The sequence below is a fragment of the Centruroides sculpturatus genome, unplaced genomic scaffold (assembly GCF_000671375.1).
Source record: "Centruroides sculpturatus isolate CEXI.00-Female unplaced genomic scaffold, Cexi_2.0 scaffold733, whole genome shotgun sequence".
In the NCBI taxonomy this organism is placed as follows: domain Eukaryota; kingdom Metazoa; phylum Arthropoda; class Arachnida; order Scorpiones; family Buthidae; genus Centruroides; species Centruroides sculpturatus.
Window position 1 is genome coordinate 93,242 of NW_019384975.1, and position 26,807 is coordinate 120,048.

At 28.9% G+C, this 26,807-nt stretch overlaps 1 protein-coding gene across 1 annotated transcript in view; it reads right to left on the reverse strand.

Annotated features, from left to right (window-relative positions):
* The window catches only part of LOC111632669 (anion exchange protein 3-like), a 109,115-nt gene that overhangs the window by 16,224 nt on the left and 66,084 nt on the right, over positions 1-26,807 (reverse strand). Inside the window, 10 exon segments of the mRNA XM_023377168.1 lie at positions 1,188-1,469; positions 1,600-1,794; positions 1,894-2,042; positions 2,236-2,433; positions 3,813-4,035; positions 15,371-15,388; positions 15,450-15,570; positions 17,646-17,874; positions 18,025-18,208; positions 18,284-18,435. Of these exon segments, the coding sequence (XP_023232936.1) occupies positions 1,188-1,469; positions 1,600-1,794; positions 1,894-2,042; positions 2,236-2,433; positions 3,813-4,035; positions 15,371-15,388; positions 15,450-15,570; positions 17,646-17,874; positions 18,025-18,208; positions 18,284-18,435 (1,751 nt within the window).

Genomic DNA, 26,807 nt, shown 5'->3' on the forward strand with positions numbered 1-26,807 from the left:
TTCTACTTGTAGGGAGCTATTTGACTAAGTGGTTAAGATTTAAAAAGTAAACAATATTTTATGTTATTTTTATGTACATTTCTTTACAAAGCTATATTTAATTATAATTATCTTTAAAAGCATATTCATATAATTGAACAATATTTTGTACCAGGTATGTATATCTACCACATTATATTTTAAGTAAGTTTTTATAATTTTATTTTTAATTTTAGCCCTTATATCGTGGCTAGCGATTCAGAATGTAATTGCGATATTGAAAATTTATTTTGAAAAAGTTTTGGCTCAAGATCATATAATGAAAAAGAAAACATCATTAAAAGAGAAAGGCCAATGCCTAAGTTAAATATAAACACTTCAATAAAAAAGTTTGTTTGACATTTTCATGATAAAATGGCTTTGTAAATGCATAAAAATGAAAGAATTGTTTTGTTGGCTTGTTACTACTGTTATACTGTAGTAGTTCAAATGAAATTAGTGTGTGGAATAAGAATGGCTTTGACAATTTAGCTGGCAAAAGACACGAAAAATCATTGATTCTTTCATATTTGAAACAATTTGGAAATCGAAGCAGAACAGAATTTAACATTAGTAAATAATATAAAATAAATATTGAAAATTATAACGAGATAGTTACGGCTAATAGATATATTTAAATTAATAGATGTTATATGCTTTTATCAAAGCAAGAATCGTGACTTCATGCTTTTATCAAAGCATGAAGTCACATCTTCCACATGCAATCATCCTCAATGTCATTTAAAGCATTGGAAAATGAAGCATTTCTTGTAAGAGTGCTGGCACAACTTTTTTGAGATTTTCATCCATGTAGGCCTACATACAAGTTTATTACAATAAACTAGTATGTAGGCCTACTTGGAGGAGTTAGATCAATCTCTTAAATATTTACTATTACAAATAGTGGTCTAATAAAATTAAAATGACACAATGGAATTAGTGACTTCTTAAATAAAAATGAGAAATAAGACACTTGGCAATAGGGGCTGCATATTACATCAAATCTAAGATGCCATTGATTCTTAAACACACTATTTCTAGAGATATGACTCCTCACTCTCTCTGAGTGCGAGAGTTCGAGTGTATATACGCACTTGTAAAATATAACTGTTAGTATTAGTTGTATGGTTTAAAAATGACAATACTTACTACTAATAATTATTACTTACACTTCTTCCTAAAAACTTGCTATTACGAAAATGACGAAGAAAATGAGCTATGAAAAATGTTCCAATCATCATAATAGCTGATAATAAAGCAGTGTTGGGCTGATTAATCATCTCTGGAACAGCAAGTTTTTTAGTAAAATTTGTTGCTTTTGTGCTTGAAACATTAAAATCTCTTAAACTTGAATTTTGTGAAATATTAGTATAATTTGATGAAGTTTCGTTAAGGTTGCTAATATTTGATATATTACAATAGTCAGAAAGAAGTGGATGCTGTAAAAATACCTGAAATGATTCAATTTTAAATTAGTTTGCTGTAATATATAAAGAAAAAAATTTAAAAATTTAAAAATCATAGCTAATAAAATTCTTTAAGTTCAATTGTTTAAAATCATCATAAAGAAAATAATTTTACCTGATATAATTTATTGAAACTTTCATATATATACAATAAAGAAATTAAAGCAGCAAATATTTCTTGAGTAAATCTAGAGAAAAATCGAACCAAAGCACTTCCTTCCAGTGCAACAACTACAGTAGCAATAATTGCCACCCAAAAACTGATCCAAACTCTCATTGGAAGAAATTCTATATCATTGTCATTGCAGAACTGTAATTAAAAATAAAAGATTTTTATGTCATATTAATATAACTGAAAAATTTTACATCCTGTAAAAATGTGTTATAATTTCAAATGCATTTTTCTAACCTTAAAGAGAATCTCGTCAAACAGAAGAACAGGGCCAGTTGTTCCAATAATTACCATAGGCTGACCAGCTAATAAAGAATACAAAACACCAGAAGCTGCCGTAACTATCAATGTTTCAGATACTCCAATTAAATTATTAGTTTTATCCCCTTAAACAGCAAAAGATGTAAATAATTTATTTGTGAATATTTTTAAATAAAAGATATCTTCTATAGAAAATCTTGTCAATACAAAAGTTACAAAAATTTTAGTTACTTTAATTGTACAATAATGTTGATTTATTAAAATAACCTCATTGTAAGTTTCATATTTCTGTTATAAACTTCAATGAATATTACTTACCCATCAAACCACCAAATGTTATAGCACCAGAAAGAGCAGCAAAATAAATGAAAATTGCTGCAGCTAAACATTGGCCATTAAGACCATCTTTCAGATCACTTAGATACCAAGGAAAACGATGCTTAATGTCATTAATGACACCTCCAAAACATCGTCGAGAACGTTGTAAAGGGTCATAGGAAGGAAAATTAGTTGGTTCTGCAAAATATCATATTGCTAAAGTGAATTATATAATAAAAACAAAATTCTAAATCTAAGATAAAGCTAAAAGGATTCAAAATAAACTGTATTTCTACATTCTGTGTGTAGCGTCTTTGCAATCCAAACAATAATTTTGGTAGACGATCAAACAGCAATTAGTTAGAAAACGTTACGGTTGATTTAAAACACTTATTTAAAATGTTTTCTAACTAATTGCTGTTTGATCGTCTACCAAAATTATTGTTTGGATTGCAAAGATGCTATATGCAGAATTTGAAAATACAGCAACCATACCTTCTACATTAAGATGTATTTCTACAGTTTAAAAACTATATATATATTTATCTAATTTAAGTTCAAATATATCAGATTATGCTATAAAGAACAATACTTTTAAATAGTATGTTAATTTGTTATTATGTATGCTAATATATTATATACAATATTCTGAATTATGTATTAAATATTTTGTACATATTTAACTAATGCATTTTCTACATATGACTACTGGTAAATTATTTAAAACAAAGAAAAAATACTTCAGAAATTACAAGCAGACTGATAAAAATACTTTTCCAAATACTTTACATTCAAAATGAATTTGTTTACAATTTTTTTTATTAGGAAAATATCTTAATATAAAGAATTTCATATATAAGTAAACTAATGCAAATTTCAATTGCTTTAAGATATATTTTACTTGTTCAGATTCTCTTAATGTAGTAAATGAATGCAAATGAAATTTAATATTTCATTGAATGTAATGCTATTTCTACTTTTTTCCATTAGTATAATTTGACAGCACATTCAATTATAGATAAAAAGTTTTGAATTTGTTTTAAAAGGTGTTGTTTTAAAATAAAACAATATCTTGCACACTTTTTCATCAATATAACATTTTAATGTATTTTTTCTTTAATGAAAGCCTAAAGTGGGCTCTAAATAGAGCCAAAAATGTTTGTTTGGTATACGTTTAGATATACATTAAAAACATATTGCTGGATGTGTGCAAGGTGTTATGACATTTTCTTAATATGGTTATTATATTTTGTATATCCAGATTTCTTATGTTCAATTTTTTTAAAATTTTAATCATACTATAATAATTAATACATTATTAACATTCAAATTTTATTAATTCAATTCCATGTTGATAACTTTTATTTATGAATTTACAATATGCTTATGTCATTTTAATGAAGTATATTGATAAAATAAATCAATAAAGTTAATATTTTTACAAAGAATGTTTTCCTTGCATATGATATTTATATACAAAAACAGAAGTACAAAATTTTATCCATATTATTTGTACGAATATTGTATACAAGCTTTTAAAGTTTTTGAAACAAACATGCAATGTTAAGAGTAATTACCTTTTTCTTTTTCTTCTTTCCTTTTCCTTTGACGAATTTCTTGATATTTCTTCCTAATCTCTTGAATAGGCAGCAAAGATTTTCTTTCCCAGTCCCCAGGTGGAAGTACAATGCTATCATCCAGAAACTCATTAATGGCACACAGTAAATCCTTGCGGTCATCTGCTTTGTATGCAACCTCATGGAAATTCTGTAATTGATGGATTTCACTTGATGTCTTGTGCTAGCCAATTTTCCACTTTTCACTTAACAGCCACTAGACAGTGAAAAATACTTTTTTTCAGTTGTAATTCTATTTGTATCAGAGCTTTAATAGTCAGGCAGTACGTGCCACTTCATACCAAAACTTACAACTGTTGTGCAAATACTGATTCATCATGCAGTAAAAAATCTCCATGCGCATTTCCATGAGATTTAAAATTTCATTTTATAAATAAGTTTTGTCAGTGCTGTTAAGAAAGTGTTCCATTGCCAAATATAATATATTTAAATATAAATTTGTAAGAAATATACACAAATATTTTATGAAATTTAACATAATTAATATTCTATATATATAATAAAATTTGAAATTTAAATATTTCATTTTTCTAAATAGATATTAAACTGGATAATATAGTTAGAGTGGGCCACTTAAACCAAAATGCACATGATAAAAAAAATATCATTAATTCTGTAATTTTTTAAAAATAGTAAATTTAAAATATTTTATGATTTGTCATCCATTTAAAAATAATCAAATTCTGATTATTTTAAATTTAACCTAGTTATTTGTTTTTATTTTCATGTTTTTAATTATTAATGAAACAAAAACCAATTTGGCTAAATGTTGGAAATTTTATGAATGTTAGATATGTGCTATTTAATTATTTGTTGGCCAATTAATAAATTTATTTTAAAAACATTAATTTTTAGGTCTGTTCAGATCTAATTCATGGGTTTTTTTTACTATCTAGATTAGATCCTGGGTCTGCCAGAGTGATGCCTTAACTGCTTTAACTATCCAGCCATCCCAACTTTATGTTAAATGAATATATCATTTTTTAAACTATTTTCTCATATAAACTGATTTTTTGACAATTTATAATTTCTTGATACTTATTATGAACGTCCCTGATAATAGGTTGCAGTAACCCTGAGAGCACTAGGAATAATGAGAAATACAAATTTTGAAAAAGCAGTTTAACAAATAAGCTAACATAGGAGCTGTTTTTTTTTTTTTTTTTGTATTTTTAAAAAGTGTTGTATCATTTTAAAAATAAAAACGAAAGACTTTTTTTTTAAAACGTCTTTTGAAATTATTCAAGTGAATTTTAAAATTATTCAAGTGAATCAGAATTAAATCTTCATTTCTCCCAAAATGTTGAAAAAGGTCTTCCAGCTAACAAATTAGCATGAATAGAATCATAAAATCTAATATTCTTCTCAATAGGATCTCAAATTTCTTAAGTTTAAGGTTATTTAAATGATGTATAAGAAAAAATTTTTTTAATATTAAAATTAAATCTTCATCAATTCTTCCATTGCTGATTTAAAATTAAATAGAATTAAAGCAATTAACTTTAATGTAAGTTTTTAAATAAATCATTTTTTAAATTTTGAATAATACATTTAATTCATAAAAGCATTAGAACAGTGTATTATTAATAGTAATACTGTTTATAAGCTCTAAAGTTGATTGTAGCCACTAAAATAATAATACAGATGTGAAAATAAAATGTCATTCAGTCAAAGAAAAAATTTCCTTGATTTCTTAACAATTTTTGTTCATAACTGCCAATAAGTTTCACAATATAATGATGAAAAAAAGAAACAAATTTTTAAATATTGATTAAACCTTTGAAATGTAACTGATGAAGGAATAATCACATTACACTTAATTTGAAATATAAATAAATATGCAAAATGTTTAATATGATCTCCTATAAACTAAGGACATATAAATAGAGAAAGTAAGATATAAGAATTTGAAGAATTAAGAGAAAAATATTTCACTTAGATATTTCAAAATAACTGGATCTATAAAAGAAAAAAAATTTGAATGAATAAAATCATTAAATTACAGGGTTTATAAAACCAGTAAAACTTAATCCATATAATTATATTAAATTTATGTAAAATCTATACATAAATGTTTGAAAACTATTTAGATTTGGACTTTGCATAATAAAGATGATTTTAAAAACTGTGTGACAGCCACCTGTTACATATTATATGTAAATATATTTTAGTTCTAGATCTTCTGGAATGTTCTCTGCTTTTCTCTTTTGTCTTTCTTTTTAGTCTTGTTGGTTCATTGCCTAAAGGGCTATAACCCAGAAGAAGTGGAGGGGTGTTTTGTACAATAGGTGCAAGAAATTGAAAGTGCATGTGTATATGGAAGGAAGGCTCAAGGTCACTAGGACATGGCGACAATAAAGTTTATATGAAATTGGGACAATAAAGTCACTAACAAACAGAAAATTCAATATCATGAAGGATTGCCCTTCACATTTTACATATACAGAGAGAACATCAACTGCCTTCATCCACCATCTTGAGCTTAGAGATACCTCTCCCATATTGAACTTTTTAATTTCTCCTCCTCTCACATTTCCATCTTCTCTTCTGGATAGTTTTATGATAGATTTTTAAGATCACAAGTTTATGCATTAAATGTTTGTTGTGATTATTGAAATTGTGTAATGGAAATTGTAAAATAAACTTTTTTGGTGAAAATATTTCTGGGTTCATTTACAAACCTGAATGAAAATTATTCTCATAACTGTAGATTAGATTAGTCTGAGCAAGTAAAATCCATATATAAACTTAGCCCAATCATTTAATTACTACTATAACCAGAATTTACAAATTCTTTTAAAAGGATGACAATTTTGAATTTTAAACTATTCTCTTATAATTTATTAAATATTTTATCATAACTATTGATAAAGTGTACGCAGAATGATTCATAAAAATCTTCGATAATCAAATTATTATTATTAATATTCCAACATATAGTGAATTTACCACAAGAAACAGGCTGAAAATTATTATTTAAAAAACAGAAAATTAATTCTGGCTCTTAATTAATTAATAAACAGTTATTTGAATATTAAAAATGTGATGTATATTATCACAACATTTAGAGTAGCATCTAAACATTGTTTCATTAATTTAATTATTTTAAATACAGTCAACCTCCCTATAACACGGTAGATATGTTCCGGTTTTTATGAATCCTTTTTCTACGAGTCCAGCCAATCACAGCCTGGCACATATGCAGTTTACAGACTACGGCTGTTTGAAAGGTTTCTTCCATAAAATTAATCCATTCTAGACTAATTCGACTCAACATTTCCAAAATACGTATAATTTTTTGGGAATAATCCATATAAACTATGCTATAAACAAAAAATTGTAGGATTACTTACCGAGTGTGCACCGTTCGACCGCGCCATTGCTTAAGCTTGTTTTCGTCGTGGAGCNGTCAATGAATTATGAGGACCCTGCATAAAAAATTTCCTTGTTTAATGGCTCCACTTTACCAAGGAGTTTGGGAAACGTTGATACAGGCTATAGTGAAGCATAAATTTATACTCATTTTTTTACTACTAAATTAACTGTTTTCAATGCTTTAATGTAGTCAAATTCAATAATTTATTTAAAAATAAGATATATGATAATAGTGCTTGATATTTTAAAAAAAATTTAATGTTTATTTAATGATATGAATAAAACATCTGTTTACTTGAAAATATGTCAGCTTCTTTAAAAAAAAGTATTGCAGAACTGATGGGAAAACCATGAGAGTTATAATTTATCTAAATGTCAACTTCCCAAGACCTGATGTATTGATACTAAGCCAAATAATAGCTTGATTAATTACAATGATAGTTTGGCTTAATATTTTGGAAAAGCTATGATTTTGTTACCTGTAAATAGAATACTGTACATAAAAAACTATTACAATACACTCTTGTTAATCCGGCCTCTCAATTATCTGGCTTCCAGCTGTTTTATTGATATAAATGAAGTGTGTCACATGGATAGCTGTCCAGTGTGATGCCATTTTTTGAAACAAACTTCACGTGTGTGAGGTTTTAGCTTTGATTAAGAAGTATGGAAAGTGGTAAACTTGGCATGGTGACCTTCAGATATTACTTCAAAAAGAAAACATGTTATGTTAGAATTTACGCAAAAATTGGAAATATTAGCAAAATTAAAGCAAGGTTGTTTCCAAAAAAATCCATTGCTACTGAGTACAATGTTGGATGTACCAATGTTTATGACATAAAGATGAAAGAGACTCAACTTTGACAGTATCCCAGTCAAATGGATAGTGAGTTGGGAAACAAAAAGTTATGCAAAAGGTGAGAACGATGAATTTGATGTGGGCATTTACAAATGGTTCATGCAACAATACAGTAAAGTAGCAGTCCCCAACCTTTTTATTGCCGCGGACCAGTCAACGTTTGATATTTTACCACGGCCCACTGAGGGGGGACGTTGATTGTTTATATTTTAGATTGATTTAATTTAATAATTTTAATTTAATTGTATTTAAACATGCCTTCAAAATAAAATATAGTTACACCAAAAAATGAATATAATGTGATTTAACATTTTAACTCACTAGAACGTTAAATCAATGAGAACCCTGAGCTTGTTTCTTTGCAACAAGATGGTTCCATCTGGAGGTAATAGGAGATAACAACACCCGAAGTGTTTTTCTTATGTCCAGTTTATTCCGTTGTTCCGTCATCCATTAAAAGTCACACAAACCCAAGAGAAATATACCATAGTAAATAAAATGGAAATATTGTACCAGTAATTTAATGTTCCTTGGGCGGCCGAGTACCATTTGATCCATGGACCGGTACCAGTCCGCGGCCCGGGGACCACTGATTTATAGCATTCAAGAACAGAAATCTTAAAAATTTGTATTGTAGCCATAGCTTTATAGTGTGTTGTATAATTCTGCTGAAAATGAGAGGCATGCCTCCTGAAAATGTTTCAAAAGTAAAGTTTTGTGGACTCCTTCAATAAGGTTTAGTGTTGTGTGTGTTGTAATTTTAATCCATTTCCATTAATTTCTAAAAACCTTTCAGAGTATGTAATATTATAAATAATTCTATTTTCCAGTGAAATTAGTTATTAAAATCTAAATTTAAATATTGAAGATTCTTCACTTTTGAAGATGATAAAATTAATTTGATAAAGTTAGATAATATAAATAAAGTTAGGAATTTACTTACAAGACTTACAGTTTAAATACTTGTTTGATTTTTTCAAATTAAAATTAATACATTATAAGGCAAATATTTTATCAATCAATATTACATTAATAAAAATTATTTACTGATAAGAAAAAGTGAAATTATCAGCAACCATTAAGTCTAGTGGCAAATTCACAGGCAATAACATTTTTAATGACAATGAACATTGAATAGTTTTCTTAGGTAAACTACATTTAGAGTATTATTTTGATTTGGATCTTAGTTTTAAGATAATTATTAAAAGATATGGATTATGAACATTAGTATTATAATACATAAAATCAAATATCTAAAACCTGGATTTCTTAGGCTATATTTTGGCCAGACTAAGATGTAGCCTGGAAAAAATCTGTCTGGCTTTTTGATATTTGATTATAAAGTTTTGGGCTTAAAATAGTATTTTTAATTACCATAAAAAACTTTTCCATTTGTATTCTGTATCCATTAAACTAATGAAATTCATTAATTTTAAATAATTTCAGCTTGATATTGATGACATTAAGACCCACATTATCAAAATTAATAGAGTGGCATTTTTTTAAAATTCTTTAGATAATAATTTATATTTTCAATTTAATCATTAATAAAAGAACATTCAGTTTTATGTGGACCACCCTATACTAATAGTAAAGTATAATATATGAACAGGTATGTAAAAAACTAATTGTATAGATACATACTCATGTATAAGCATTCATATACATAAACATGTACACATACTATGATTATATTAAAAACTATACAGACTAAATATTATCTATAATAAAAAAAACTACATATAGAAAACCATCATTCATTTTATATAAACAATTTATTTAAATAGTATATAATATTCAAAATTAATTAGTAACATTTACTTAATTTTATTGAGCATTTTTTCACTATTGTATCATATATCATATCATATATAATCATAATAATATAAAAATAAAATTTGTTCTGTTTATTATCGTTTAGCATCTCAGAATAAAATTATAAAAACCTATCAAATGTAAGTGTATCATCATTTTTAAAAAAATTGATAAAGAAAAAATTTTCATAACCTTGCTTATAATTAACCCAAAAATGTTTCTATCTGAAATGAAATATACAATAGTTTATGAGTTTATGAAATTTTAAAAATTTAACATAATAAAACAAATTTTTTTATTGAAGATTTTTACTAAAATATTTAGTTTTCGAAATAATCATATATATAAGAATAAATTTTAAAGTATTTTAAGAATTTCTAAAAATATTTAAAAACATGTTAAAGATTACTAAAATTTATATTCATTAGCAACAATGTATAATTAAAAATTTTTTATATTTAATTATATTTGATTTAAATATGTAAAAAATTTTAATTTAATATTGAATAATTGATATTATTTTTATACCAAAGTATTATTATTGATTTGGTTTTTGAATGATTATTAACTTTGTTTTTTTATTGCAAGGTATAAAATATTAAATCAGAATATATTCAGAGAATTATTAAAACATTAACTTCTTAAGAGCTATTGTTTCTATTTGCTTAAAACCTCAATTATTATATATATATATATATATAAAGTTTATTCAAAATTACAATATGCTTACAATTGTAAAAGATAAAACAAACACTATTCTCTAAATTAAATGTGTCACTAGAATAATAAAGTATTACAATTCATTGTACCTCTGATTATTCTACCTTACTAAATTTTCTACAATATTCTGAAAAACTTATTTTTTAGATCATTTTCTTCTTTTCATAATATAGCACAACCTATCAATGCTACTGGCTTATTGTAAACCACATATTTTATTAGTCTGTTCAAGGTCAAGTTATTCTGCACCTGTCAGCAATAGTTGGCTAAGTTTTGTTTTACTTTAAGCATAATGTTACATACATTGAGAAAACTTTTCTAAGTTATTTTACAAATGGAAATGCAGCAATTTTTATATAAATCATTTAACATATGTTAAAATATATATGCATAAAATCCAGAAACAAATACTTAAAATACCTTTGCAAATAAATTAAAATTTGATTTTTGTATGAAAAATTCTAAAACACAGATATGAACAGAATGCCACATTACAATCTTTACACTCATATTGAATTTTTAAAAGATACAGTAATACCTCGATGGTATGTATAGTCGTCAGAATTAGATTAAGAAGGATGGAGATGGATTCTTATGAACAAGTAAATAAGCATGTCTTTATTGAACAAGTAAACAAGCACGTCTTTATTGAACAAGAAATGGTACAGAACTGAATGTGGTGTGCAGGCACGCTACTAACTACAGTCGACCCCCCTATAAGATATAGATACGTTCCATTCTTTAGGAATCCAATTTCTTACGAGTCGTTCCAATCACAGCCCGACACGTGTCAAGTTTACGGACTACGGCTGATTGAAAGGTTTCTTCCATAAAATTAATCCATTCTAGACTAATCCGACTCAACATTTCCAAAATACGTATATTTTTTTTGGAAATAATCCGTATAAACTACGCTATAAATAAAAAATTGTAGGATTACTTACCGAGTGTCACCATTCGACATCGCCATTGCTCAACATTGTTTTCGTCGCGGAACAGCTCAGCAAACAGCGGCCGATTTCTAACAACTTATTTTTCTGTGAAAACTTCGTAGAACTTCGGAGACATCATTAATATAAATAATTTTAATCGCCGTTGAATAAGAAATGTTTCTTTCACAAGAAATGTATAAAATTACAGTACTGTATTAGACTTACGGTACCTAATTTACATACTGACAGACGATAGTTAGCGTAAAAATCTCCGTAGCGTGGCGCCACGCTAGACGGCGGAAATTATATATTTAATTATAACAAAGTTACAATAAGTTAATATATAATTATATATACAGTACCTAATTTATATATAATTAATATATAATTATATGTACAGTACCTAATTTATATATAATTTATATAATACTTTCCAGACGATAGAAATCTCTCCGTAGCGTGGCGCTACGGACGGTGGGAAAGTAGTTCGGCTGCCCGATGATGTTTGAGGTAATTATAGGGAATTTTTACTGTTTTTTACGAATACCGGTCACAATTTTTTCGTAGTTTTATAGGAATCGTAATTATAGGGACCGTAATTATAGGGGGGTCGACTGTATATACATTTAAGAATTGCCAGAGATGGCGCTGCAATACATAGCACTCGACTTATGCTACCCCAACTTACGCGATTTTCAAATCTCATTGATTCATCTTTTGTTTGAGCGCCACGCAACTCTTGATTACTCACTTCCCCCACACTATTATTCAGCTTACATGTTCGGACATGTCATGTGGAATTGACACATAGCCACAATTTATTTTGTGTTATTTAGTTCTGTGTTGTTATATCTACGGAGACTTAAGAGAGACTATGTGGTGATTTCTTGTAACCACAAACAAATCAAAACACGAGATAAGATTAACGAGAACATTTATTAGCTTACATACATCCGATTTGGATTTTACACAAATTGCGAAATTATATCCGACTTACTCGAATTCGACTTACGCGGTTGTGGCCATCGGCCATAGTTTATATATATATATTTTTGTTAACTTTAGCTAGGCTCAGTATTTCCTTTGTTCTTTTGTCTTATCTGTTCTAGAACTTTCTCCCTTAATCCCTATTCCCTCGGGTGACATCACCGATTCTGTGAAACAATGTCAAGAGACAAAAGGAACAACAAGCCCCTAGGGACAAAGGAAGTGGAAGAAAGTGAGAAGAAACTGGGACTTCGTCGAGAGAGGACGGAGAAACAAGTGCGGTCCTGACCAAGGAGTCGAGCAAGGAGTGAGAGAAACCTTGCGAAAGAAGGCCGAAGGAAGGTCATACCTTGATCGCCTAGAGAGAGATCAGAGGTGTCGGAACCTTGTAAGAGACGGCTGAATTATAGAGTAACGTAGGACCGCTGCTAAGAAGTCGAGTTTCCCCAAATTCAAGTAACAACAAGCAGGAAGACCACAAGACAACCCCAGAAAACGTAGACGTTCATAAAAGGAAAGAAATTAAGGTCTGGAGCCATTTAAAGATTCAAGACGGTGAATCATCCAAGACCATGTGGTACAGAAAAATTCCGGGTATTTTCCCTTTTATTCTCCTATCATTATCTATATTTTATTTCTCCTTCCTTAGTTTGTAAGTAGGTTAAGTTTTAGTTATAAGTCGCCCCCACGTGTTTTGTTTCCGTTGTCATGTGTCGGTTGCCACCACAGAAAATTGTTAGTGTAGACGATTATCTTATGTACATCGAACCCAATAGGCTATAAGTTGGAATCATTTTAAAGAACCTGTGTTTGAGAATAAAAATCTTTAGTATTCTTACTCGTTTTGTTTGTTTCCTGTTTGCAATAATACATTGCCCTCAAACGGAACATCACAATGGCATCCGCGACAGAATTCCAACTGTAAAAGGCTGTACGGTTCGTCTTTTGTATAGTGTGCTACCTCAGATAGTATACTAGTATATAATTTGTGTTATCTCTGTGGTGTTTTCCTTTATTTGTTGTGTTTATATACATACTTTGTAATGGTTACTAGTAATATAGTGGGTGGTTCTTCAAGCTCGGGAGAGAGTGCTCACCCCAACCCACAATTCTTTCAGACAATAGAAACCATAGCGCAGCTCGCAGGTTGGGACGACGGGGTTAAAGTGGCAGTGCTGCAGGCAAGGCTTAAAGGAGAGCCGCTAACAACTTTTTTTTGTTTGTTAGAGCAGTATCCTGGGTCATATTGTGAGATAAAGAAGGACCTAATAAAATGCTTTGATAAAAAAGGGGCCAGCGATAAGGATATCATAGATCAATTGCTGATCCTGAAGCAAGGGGGAAATGAGGCAGTGACAGATTTTTCGATCCACACTAGAACTTTGCTCGCCCGTGCCACAAAGGACAACGACAAAATTAACCTAATGCGGGATGACATGATCCTTGATCGGTTTATTAAAGGATTGAGGGGAAATACAAGTATTAATGTGATGAGGACAGCCCTGAAAACGTTGAATGAGGCTTTTGGCATTGCTGAGGCGGAGGAGTTGATCGAAATCGAATGCAATGGCCGACTTGAGCGGAGGGTGGTCAATGCGGCGATTGAGGAGAATGTAGAGACCATGGTCGGGGAGCGGGAGGTCAAGAGGGCAGATAAGGAGAAAGGTGACAAGAGAATAGTAGCATTAGAAGGAAGGATCGAGACCTTGACCAAGGCGATGGATAAGTTATTAGAAAAGACGGATCAAGAACAAAAAGGGGATAGTAAGAGATGTTATACATGCGGGGAGATGGGTCACTTCGCTAGAAGGTACCCCAGACAGGCAAACGTTCGTTTAAACTGAGTAGGGAGTGCATTAAGAGCCTGTGTTTGAGAATAAAAATCTTTAGTATTCTTACTCGTTTTATTTGTTTCCTGTTCGCAATAATACATTGCCCTCAAACGGAACATCACACGGTTATTGCTTGGTCCCACCTATTGCGTAAGTTCAGGGTATTACTGTACTCATATACAAGCTCTCATTTACAACAGTATATTCACTGAGCATGGACAGAAAAAAATTTTATCATGTTTGAGACTTGAATAAGTGCTAACACACAATATTATAACTTTGAATAAGTGCTAACACACAATATTATAACAAATAATGCCATCATGTTTTAATAAAAATGTACTAAATGGCAAATGAATTAACTCAAGCAATTTCAAATTGATGAAGAGTGCCCTCTACAAATCAACTCAGATATGGCCTTAAACAGGTTAATCTTAACTGAGAAAAACTATATTCTACTAAAGCTATAGAAATGGGCAATGTTAACATTATTCTTAATATAACAAATATAACTTAAACAAGTGGTCACAGAACTTGTGTCTTCCAATATTACTCTTTCACTATAGAGAATGTCTCAGCTGATAAGTTAGTACTCCACAAACTGCTACATCTTAGTGAAATGTTTACCATCAGATATAAATGACCTATAAAGTATAGTTAAGAGCAATTAAGTGAAATATTTTCTAAACTGATTATGTCATATTGCAGAATCAATTTTCTGGAGGCTTATATTTGAAAAGGATTGTATCATAATTCTTTATTATTTTCCATAGTTAGTCAGTGTTTTCAAAACATATGATAAATAAATGCACAACTGACTTAATGGAAGGGAATATATTTGTGGAGTGGGAAAAGCATATTTGGAAGTATGGACAACCTTAACAAAATTAAATTTTAAACATTGCTGTAACAAAAGAACTATTACTACAATGACTAAATGCATAAAATAGATCAGTTAAAAAAAAAAAAAAAAAANACCTCTAATTCTGGTTGGAGCTGAAATGATTTGTTTGGTCACTGTAGTGCAAAATAAAAAAAAAACACAAAATAATATTACCTTAGTGTCTGATGATACTGTTTTAATTGAATTCTGATTATGCTTTCCATTTGATTTATCCACTGTTTCTTGAGGACTATATGAAGAAGCCCGTCTTCCCATAGAAATAATTTTTGGTGATCTATTTACAAATGTAAACATTTTTGAAATAAATATATGATATATTTTTTTACATAATGACATTCAAAATAAACTTTTTTATTACATATTTTAACCATAAAATATCTAATATAACTGAATTTATTATCCTGAAACTTTCAGTCTCCTCCAAAAAATAAACATGAAAATGGGACACAAATCAAACTACTACAGCAATTTATTTCAAATTTTACAGTTAACAGAATAGGACTCTGCCTATCATTAGTATACTACATAAACAGAGTTTTGAATATTCAAGAAAATGAACAAAATGACAGATCATACTTGAGAATGAGAAATATTTTTCAATAAGAAATATGACCTCATCTTACACTAATGCAGACTGCATAAGAATAATTCATGCCAGCTATCAGAAGGCAGAAATTCCACTGTTTTATGAGAGCCCATTGGAGCTTTTCAATACTGTGATTTGGAATTGGGTCGAAAAGGGTAAAATCACAGAACAGTGGACTCTGAAGAATTAAGCAGCTTCTCCAATAGACTGACTGGATTCCAACCTATTCATTGCTCACCATCTTTGACCATTGTTGAAATGTCTTTTTTTGGGACATAGTAAACAATCTGGCTATTTTGGAATTTCACTGTCGCATCTGTAATTGCAAAGCACAGAATGAAACATTTGTTTTTACCTATGGGTTAATTTGTGTATTTTGAATAAAAAGTCAATGGGCATTTTACTCATGTTTCAATGTTTGCATATTACACTCAAAGTATACAACAAATTTATTCAATAAAATGCACATATTCACTTTTTATCTGAAAATTTGCATGTAATGCTTATTTCTTGGAGGAGAGTGTTTATTTACTTTTATGTACAAACACTTAGAAATTTATTTCTTCTCAATATTGAAAAATAATAATATAGTTTATTTATAGTATTTATATATATATATATCAATATTTTTTCTCAATATATAAATCAATATGATAAGAATAATTAAATTACACTTGTTATAAGGAATAAAACTCAGACTTCCCCATCATCTAAAGCTCTCTGTGTTCAGATCTTTTAATAAGAAGATCCTTTATATGTTATACTAGCAACCTAGACACACTGAGCTTAATTACACCAAAAATATATTGAAACAACATGATTATCTGATGAAATTGATGCAACATTTAATCACCACCTTTGAAATACCCAAAACCAGAAAATGAGTCAAGTGAAATGTGAAGACAGGAGGAGAATTGCATTCTTTTCTCATCTCATGAAATATATATAAGACGACAAAAACCAGGCTTAAATTATTATGGTTGGCTAAGTGGAAATCCTACAGTATTTCCACTTACAGAATGACAAAATGCTTTGTAACTATGACAATTCCTCTGGAACGAATTCCATTCTGACTGAAGACCTCCACCTCAACAGAAAGATGGCATATTCCTGGGCACAACTTGCCTTAAAGGATTAAAGAACCTGTATGCAGTTAACAAGAAACTGGACAATCCATTCCTAACAGCATATGTTAGCCATCATGAGGTGCAAGTTAATTGTGATGAAGCCAATATTGTTCAACTAGCCAATGACCTCAATTTCCTTAGGTAGTTTGAGGAGTTAGAGATATATAAAGTAAATAGAAACAACAGCTGAGTTAACTACTGCAACACAGACACTTAAGCAACTGCTTGAAAATCAGTTAAAAAATTTGATTAAGTAAGATTTCATTATGTATTACTATTACAATTTAATATTTATTGTTCATTATTTTTACTTTAAACTTTTGCTTTGGATTTAAACTTTAAATTAAATAAATTTAAAAATACAAAGATCATATAAAGATCTTGATAGGTAGGACCTTGAACTAGCCCATCAAGTTCGGTTTTATTCAGTTTGTTTGATATCAATTATATACTTGACAACTGAGAAAGACCTATAAAATTAGATTGAAAATGTTATTCTTCCAGTTCTGCAAGAAATTATTGAAAGATAATGCTTATTAGTCTAATTTTTAGATGATAAAAATTAATTTTTTTAAAGTAAGATAATAAAAATTAACTTAGAAATGAACAGTTAAAATAATATTTATAATATCTTACTTGCTCTTATCATTTGCCACAAGTTGATTGAGATTTGAATAAACTGAACTATTTCTTCTCATTCCAAACATTAAACTCCTATCATTAACATGACGATGTCGCAAAAGAAGTGCTCTTAGTACTGCTCCTTGATTTTCAGGTTTTAATTGATTTGTAGCAACCATATTTTCAACAACCTTTTGTGCAATTCCAGGTAAATCTTTTTCTTCCAAATCTAACAGCACAGTACCTAAGGAGATAAAGAAGATATATATTATACTTCGTAAACAAATAAATCATCCAACCATCAGCCAAGTAATTGGGCAAAAATTAATTACAAATATTAATTAGAAATAGCATGATTAGACGAATATTTTAATAAACAGTAAATTATATTTACCCTGTTCTAGACATTTTCTAAGAGATAATAAACTATGAAATGATAAAGAAGCTACATGGGGTTTCCCCCAACGTTCAGCCCCTTCTTCAACATTCTCCTCATATTTAATCCATCGAGCAGTTTCTCTCCATTCAAGATCTTGATGGGCAGGACCTTGAACTAACTCATCAAGTTCAACAAATATCTAAAAAGAAGTTTTGAGCTTTTAAAACATCACTATTTAATTTATTTATTTTATAGATACTGCTATTAAATTTACCTCATGAGGCTGATGATCATAGAGTTTCTTCACAAAAGGTAAACTTTTAACATCTACACCTTCTTTCCTACTGAGGTGAATAAATGATGATACAGAACTTTTAGCTTGAATCTTATGTCTTCGAATACCACGAGGATTCTCAAAACGATGACCTAATAAATTCAAAAAAGTTAACTAAATACTGTATAATAATAAATTATAGTAAATGAGTTTATAAACAAGCAGTAAAATCCTTTAATAACCAATACCTTTGTAATTTTCAATAAAATTACATCTTAATTCAAAACTCAAATTAGCTCTTTTCATTATAATTTGGATTTACAACTAAATTACAATATTTTCATGTGTATAATACAGGTTAACAATGTTTAAAAGATAATCTGAAAGGAATGCAAAGTTATCCAATGGGGGCAAATTATACACTGATTTTTACTTGTAATTACAAACCTTTGTCTATAGCAAAATGACTGTTCCCATAGGTATGTATATCCCATGGAGTATAGAATAAAGTGCAATATGCGAATGTTTTGTTTTCGCTCTAGCAATATTCTGCATTACATACATGAAAATACAGTAATGAAATTATTTTTATTTACCAAATGATTTATTGGATTATTTATCTGACTACATTAAAACTAATTGATAATTAAATACAAAGCAATTTGGCTACAGAAACTGATACATGATTAAGCAATTGTCTCATGATGAATTTAATAATAAGAAATAAATTAATTTTAGTTTAGAATAATCTAAAATTAATTTATTTGTTGATTTGGAAGAAAAGGAAAGATCAGTCCAGAACTCCTGTGACTCAAACCTGCAATTCCTATTTACTATGTAGACGCATTGCCAATCATCCTCCATCCAATCTTTACTCTCAGAGTTAAATTTAAAATAAATTATTCCTATTTATTAAATTTATCAGGAAATGGCATCTTAACCATATATCGCTAATCAAATTGCTTTGTATCTAATTAATTAATAAATCCTAATACACTGCAATAAATAATTCAGCATATTGTTTGGTAATACAAGTGTATCAGTTAGTTATTTAATTAATGAATAAAAATATTAAAAACAATAAGAATTAAACAAATTTATTTACCAATGAAGCTTTGAAATGACTCCATTTTAACAGCATCAAAAACAACTTTCATAAATTTAACTCATATCCNATTTTCATATAATTAAAAGTTAAAAGGAATGATGATGATTTTTACACTTATTTTATTATGATTGATTTCACACAAGCAATAAAATTAAATGATTTTTACACTTATTTTATTATGATTGATTTCACACAAGCAATTTATTTTCTTAAGAGGTCAAAATATATTTTACTATTATAAAGTATTGAGATTAATATTCATAGATATACAGTACATAATTGACAAAATAGTGTTATAATAATTATTCTTTTTAGATAATTGAAGCATTACAGTCTTTACAAATAAAATTTACAAGATCTACTTACATGATTTGCCATAAGAGTTGAAATAGATCGTCCAATCTCATGATAATCTAATTCTGTATGAATTGGTCCAAGTAAAACAAAAATAAATCTCACTGGAATTGGAACCTAAAAGTTTAAAAATATAATTCTAAATCAATCAGTACAGAATCATTTTAAAATAATATATTTGTTATCTGATTAAATACAATGATATTGGACAGATTGATATTGGCATTAATAGAGTAAAATTTATTTTAAAAAAAAATCTTTTGTGTAGAAAGGCAATAAATTCTTTTCTAACAGCTTTTAATCTGCTAATGTCTTATATACCAATAATGGCTGATTTTTAAAATCAACTTGCCTGCCACAATCACTAAATTTCACTTAACATAAATGCTCATTTTCATATAAACAAATATCCTGCAACATGTTGAAAAGTACGTCTCTGATGGCGCAAAATACTGCCGGGAGTTTAATAGACAGGTAGAGGGATTTAAAGTCTAAGACTGTTATGAAGGTAGGAGGCGTTGATATTTCCTTGAGGAGTGATATTAGGTCTATTGGGTGTGTCAGAGCATAAGAATATCCCTCTAGCTTAGGCGAGAGTATCTTATGTATTAGCTTCTCTAGCTTAATAGTTAGTGCCCTGGCCTTATCAATCCCAGCAGTATTTTGTGCCATCAGAGACATACTTTTCAACATTGTAAATGATAACAACTTGCACTAACAGATCCTGCAACATATGAGATGATAAAAAATATCAGGATTATATATGTAGAGAGAGATGTATTACTAATAATTTTATTTATTAGTAAATTTAAAAACTATTATAGTCAAACCCTGGTTTACAAACTTAATTCATTCCTAAAAGTTGTTTGGAAACCGATTTGGTCTCAAACAAATTTTCCCATAAGAAAGAATGTAAAATAGATTAATCCATTCCCAACACCAAAACAAAATCCTTTTCTATCTTTTTAGCTGTATTTCATCCATAAAAAATGCCTACAAATGCAACATAATATTATAACACACCAACTGAATAACAATGTTTATAAATACAGTCGACCCCCCCTATAACACTGTTGATAATTCCGTTTTATATGAATTCCATGTTGTACGAGTCACTTAGAATTTACAAATACATGTTCCAGGCTGTGAACGGCTCACATATTTGTAAAATCTAAGTGACTTGTACAATATGGAATCCATATAAAACAGAATAATCAACAGTGTTATAGGGAGGGGTCGACTGTAAAAACAATTTCATTCATCCTTATCTTTGCTGAGAAGTCTTGATGGCACAAATGGAGGGTGGAGAGGAGGTAAAAAGATGGGATATTACTTCTGCTTCTCACTAGCAAATTTTGTCTGAGATTCATTAGGTCTCTTTTTCACTAAATATTTGTAATGAAATTTGCTTTTGCCTATATTTCACAATGGTATGGAAATGCAACATAGCATTGTCATTGAAAAGGTTAATGACATGGCTTGCTATTGCCTTATCAGGATGATACCTTTCAACAAAACTTTGCACTTTACCCCATACATCACTAATAAAAGCATTAGGCGCATCCTCCTTTTCCTCCTCGGGCATCTCCTCAAGCATATACTTCAGCTGCTCCTTTTCACCAGCTCTTTGACATCAGCAACATCAACTTCCAGGTCCATATTTTTGTCCAGTAATATGATGATGTCAATAACTCTAGTAGGCTCAGTCTTTAATTCCTCAAAGTCTCTTTTTGCAACACAATCAGGCCAGAGGTTCCTCCAGGCTGAGTTCAAGGTTCTGCATGTCACTTGCTGCCAGGCCTTGCCAATAAGACCTAAGCAATAAAAGACATTGAAGTGGTTCTTCCAAAAGTTGGAAAGAGTTAACTCCATGTCAGAGTCAGATAACCTCAAAGCACCTTTGAAAAAGTGCTTTGGTGTAACACTTTTTTAAAATTAGAAATGTGTTTATCCATCAGCTGAATCAGTAGAGTCATATTAGAAGGCAGAAACTTCACAGTGATGAAATTGAACGCTTCCAATAAGTCAGCCTCAGGAGCATTGTCCATCAAAAGCAGGCACGTCATTGGCAAGTTATTTTCATTAAGCTATTTCCTCACACTAGGAGCAAAAACTTCATGGACCCATTCCAGGAAAAAGTGTCTGGTTATGCAAACCTTACTGTTAGTCCTCCACATGACAGACAACTTGCTTTTCATAATGTTATTTCTTTTAAACACACAGGTGTTCTCCAAATGATACACAACAATGGTTTCACCTTAATATCATCACTAGCATTGCCACAAAGCAAAAGAGTTAGCCTGTCCTTCATTAGCTTGTGTCTAGGCAAAACCTTTTCCTCCTGGGTTATGGGTTCCTCTGTTTGGTATTTTTCCCAAAACAGCCCAGTTTCATCACAATTAAACACTTGCTGGGGATAAAACCCTCAGCAGTCACACATTCCCCAAATTCTTTCACAAACTTTTCCACATATTTTTTGTTCAACTTGAAGCTTTTCCATGCTTAACCATGCTGTGTATGACACTTCACTCGAACTTTTCAAACCAGCCTCAACTAGTCTTAAACCCATCACTTTTAGAACTTAAACCTAGGGTTTTCTTGAGCAAATTTTGGTGTAAAAGCCTTGCTTTCTCACAAATGATAGTCTCCAAAATACTGTTGCCAGCCAACTGCTTTTTATCAATCCAAATCAAGAGCAACTTTTCCACTTCTAAAGTCTGCAATCTTTGCATGGTAATCATAGCCACTCCTTTGGCAACATTATTGCTTCCTTGACCTTGACTTTCCTAAGTCAAACTGCAAAGCCAGACACAAATGAATTTTCATGCTTCCATATGATCTCTTCATCTCTATTGTTATTTTCACTCTTTTCCTTTATGCTTACAATAGGTCTCTTAGGTACCATGGTGGCTTATGAAATAAAAAAAACAGAAGAAATAATGCAAAATGCAAGAAAAATCACTAAAATCAAAGAACAGTTCACTTCCCAGTGATGCTGTGCTGCCAGATCCACAGATTAGAGACATACAGATGGACTAAAGATATGAGGTGCACAATTGGCTGAATACAACAATGATAATGCACTTTACATTTTCCGTTTAACACGAGTGATGTCATTAGTTTTGATTTCAATTTAGCATGGAGTAAGATTTCCTTTGTTTCTAGCAAAAGTTGTTTGATATATTATAAGACAAGTAAAATTCATATGTCTTTTCCAAGTCTTAAAGTGTCTATTCTAATTCCTCAATTTATCATACCTACTTATGCAAACAACACCAAAGTAATAACACTGACTGTTCTGTTATCTAGTTTCTGAATGTTCATAAGAAAGATTTTGTAATTTACTTTTATAATTTACTTTTGCATGTATAATTGTTTATATAAGTTGGTCTGGTCAATTGTAAATAATTAAATATTTTTAAGGACTTCTTAAAAATACTTTTGCAAAAATCTGTAAAGGACCATAAAACTAAGTATTTTTGAAGGACTTTACCGATTTCTAAGGATTATGAGAACACTGATTTATCAAATTTGATTAATTTAATTTTTTTTTGTCTCCCTAATAAACAGCATCTTGAAGAGATGATCAAAATTTCAGAGATGCAAACAAACTAATTTGATATTTGTTAATAATGCTTAAAGCTATCAGAGGTATAAAGATACTCAAGATGTAAAGAAATAAAAGAAATCTGGAAAGAAACCTTGAAACAGAACTCAGAAATTAAAATATATAGTCATTATAATAAATTCTTTCAGGATTTAATGTATATCTATAATTTCATAACTGAACTTTCTATAATATCTAAAATAAAAAGAATAGTATTGAACAAAGTTTCATAAGTCAAGAAAATTGCAAAATTAAAATTTAGCAAGTTCAATTTAATAAGGAAAATGAAAGTATCTCTGAATGAAGCATAATTATACAAATAATTTTATTTATGTATGTAATGCAATTGGGAATACTTCAGAGAGATAATTTGATGAACAACCAACAAAAACATATCTAAATTTACCAAATAAGTAATGAATAGAATACAATGTAAAAATTTTATTAAAATAATTTTAATAAAAAATTTTCAGTAAAAATGTTTCAAGAACTTAATATATAAATACCTCAACGAGATTGGGCATCATTTGACCTTTGGCTAACCTTATGAAAGCTATTATGGGTTGCTGCAAGGTATCTAAAGCACCAACTAAAACTGTAGTTGCTTCAGCTCCTTCTGGGATACGTTTTAAAATACTTGTGTCCATCTTTTGTAAGTCATCTTGTGATTTAGCATGATTAACAAGAACCTCTAATTCTGGTTGGAGCTGAAATGATTTGTTTGGTCACTGTAGTGCAAAATAAAAAAAAAACACAAAATAATATTACCTTAGTGTCTGATGATACTGTTTTAATTGAATTCTGATTATGCTTTCCATTTGATTTATCCACTGTTTCTTGAGGACTATATGAAGAAGCCCGTCTTCCCATAGAAATAATTTTTGGTGATCTATTTACAAATGTAAACATTTTTGAAATAAATATATGATATATTTTTTTACATTATGACATTCAAAATAAACTTTTTTATTACATATTTTAACCATAAAATATCTAATATAACTGCATTTATTATCCTGAAACTTTCAGTCTCCTCCAAAAAATAAACATGAAAATGGGACACAAATCAAACTACTACAGCAATTTATTTCAAATTTTACAGTTAACAGAATAGGACTCTGCCTATCATTAGTATACTACATAAACAGAGTTTTGAATATTCAAGAAAATGAACAAAATGACAGATCATACTTGAGAATGAGGAATATTTTTCAATAAGAAATATGACCTCATCTTACACTAATGCAGACTGCATAAGAATAATTCATGCCAGCTATCAGAAGGCAGAAATTCCACTGTTTTATGAGAGCCCATTGGAGCTTTTCAATACTGTGATTTGGAATTGGGTCGAAAAGGCTAAAATCACAGAACAGTGGACTCTGAAGAATTAAGCAGCTTCTCCAATAGACTGACTGGATTCCAACCTATTCATTGCTCACCATCTTTGACCATTGTTGAAATGTCTTTTTTTGGGACATAGTAAACAATCTGGCTATTTTGGAATTTCACTGTCGCATCTGTAATTGCAAAGCACAGAATGAAACATTTGTTTTTACCTATGGGTTAATTTGTGTATTTTGAATAAAAAGTCAATGGGCATTTTACTCATGTTTCAATGTTTGCATATTACACTCAAAGTATACAACAAATTTATTCAATAAAATGCACATATTCACTTTTTATCTGAAAATTTGCATGTAATGCTTATTTCTTGGAGGAAAGTGTTTATTTACTTTTATGTACAAACACTTAAAAATTTATTTCTTCTCAATATTGAAAAATAATAATATAGTTTATTTATAGTATATATATATATATATATATAAATACTATAAATAAACTATATTATTATTTTATTATATTTATTTATTATTATTTATTATATTTATATTATTGTTTAGGGTTTATTCCATTCTATTGTGGCAACATGAGTTTCTTCAAGTGTCTATCACATAAATAGGTGCCAGTTTTGCAAAGGATTACCTTGGAATCATCACCTGGGTTACATATTTATCATAATTGCATCATTTAGAATACCTATCATTCTGATACTGAATTGGTCAAACTGGTCATTCCTTATAGATGTTTACATTCCATTATGAAGTAAACTTTTTTGTGTTTTGATTTGTGATTCATATTTCTCTGGTAAAGAGTCAAAACTCTCAATATCTTATAAATTTAGATATTATGATCTCAAGAATTCTTAGTGCTTTGATCTATTTAAAATCTGATTTCTTAAAAATATTCTGGACTGATTTTATAGCAATTTTCTCTTAGCAGAGTTGTATTTGTATTATCCTACTTAATTTAATTGTTTAGAATTAGCATTTTTACTTTAAAATATCTATAATAATATTAAAATAAATTTTTTCTAAACCTTTTGTCTGTAATTTTGAATGAAAATGTTATGGCTATGTAAGGACACCGATATCTTAAAGCTTACATGTCTTTTTTAAATATTTATTATTTTTTTATTCCTTATATTCTACATTCAGTTTTCTTGATAAATTACTGATTTCTTAGTATCAATTTCCAAGAGGAAATTAGACATTCAAATGTCAAAAGTCGGAATTATGTAGCAATGATGTTTTAAAGTTTGATGTATAAATTGAACAAAAACTGCTTTCGGTACTAATATGCAATATAAATATATATGTATTTGTATGTTTTAGCATAAATTTAATTTTTTTTGGTGAAAATTATTTCATCGTTCTTCTTAATCTTGTACCGGTATTATCATCAAAAAATACTTACAAATATAACAAAACAAGAATTAAATTTATTTGCATTTAATGAAATTTTAGCATAAGATCATGTATATGTTAATGTTTTATTTCTAATTCTTTTAATACCAAACCTTTAAATCTTATTATATTTATAATTTACATATTTTTAGTTACTACTATGGTATAGTTTACAGTACAATTCATTCTCATCACTAATGGATGTTGTCAATTGCTATATAAATAAATGCATTTTAACAAGTGATACAAAATTTTTTGAATGATAAATTTCAGAGATGATCATCTTACATGAATTTCTTCATTCATATAACTTTTCATAATAATTAAATTCTAAGAAATAATAATAATTTCTTATTTTTAATCTTTTACTCTACACTTTTAAGCATTTCTAATTCTTGTGTTTTAGATTTGTCAAGATTTTAATATTATTTTGTAGTTTGAATTTAAATATTTAATTTTCTAAAATATAAAAATAATCAATTAAATAGAATAAACAATGTCTTTGTATTTTATTGAATATTATTTATTAGCATCGTCCTGGCCATTTTTGAATTTTGGTTTATATCCAATTTGAAGCCATTTTTTTCTTTTTTAATCAAAGTATTTATTAATTTTTAATTTCTTTGAATAATTTTAACAAAAAAAAAAAAAAAAATGCCAATAAATCTGTAAATACACAATATCATTCGTCAAGATTTTAATATTATTTTG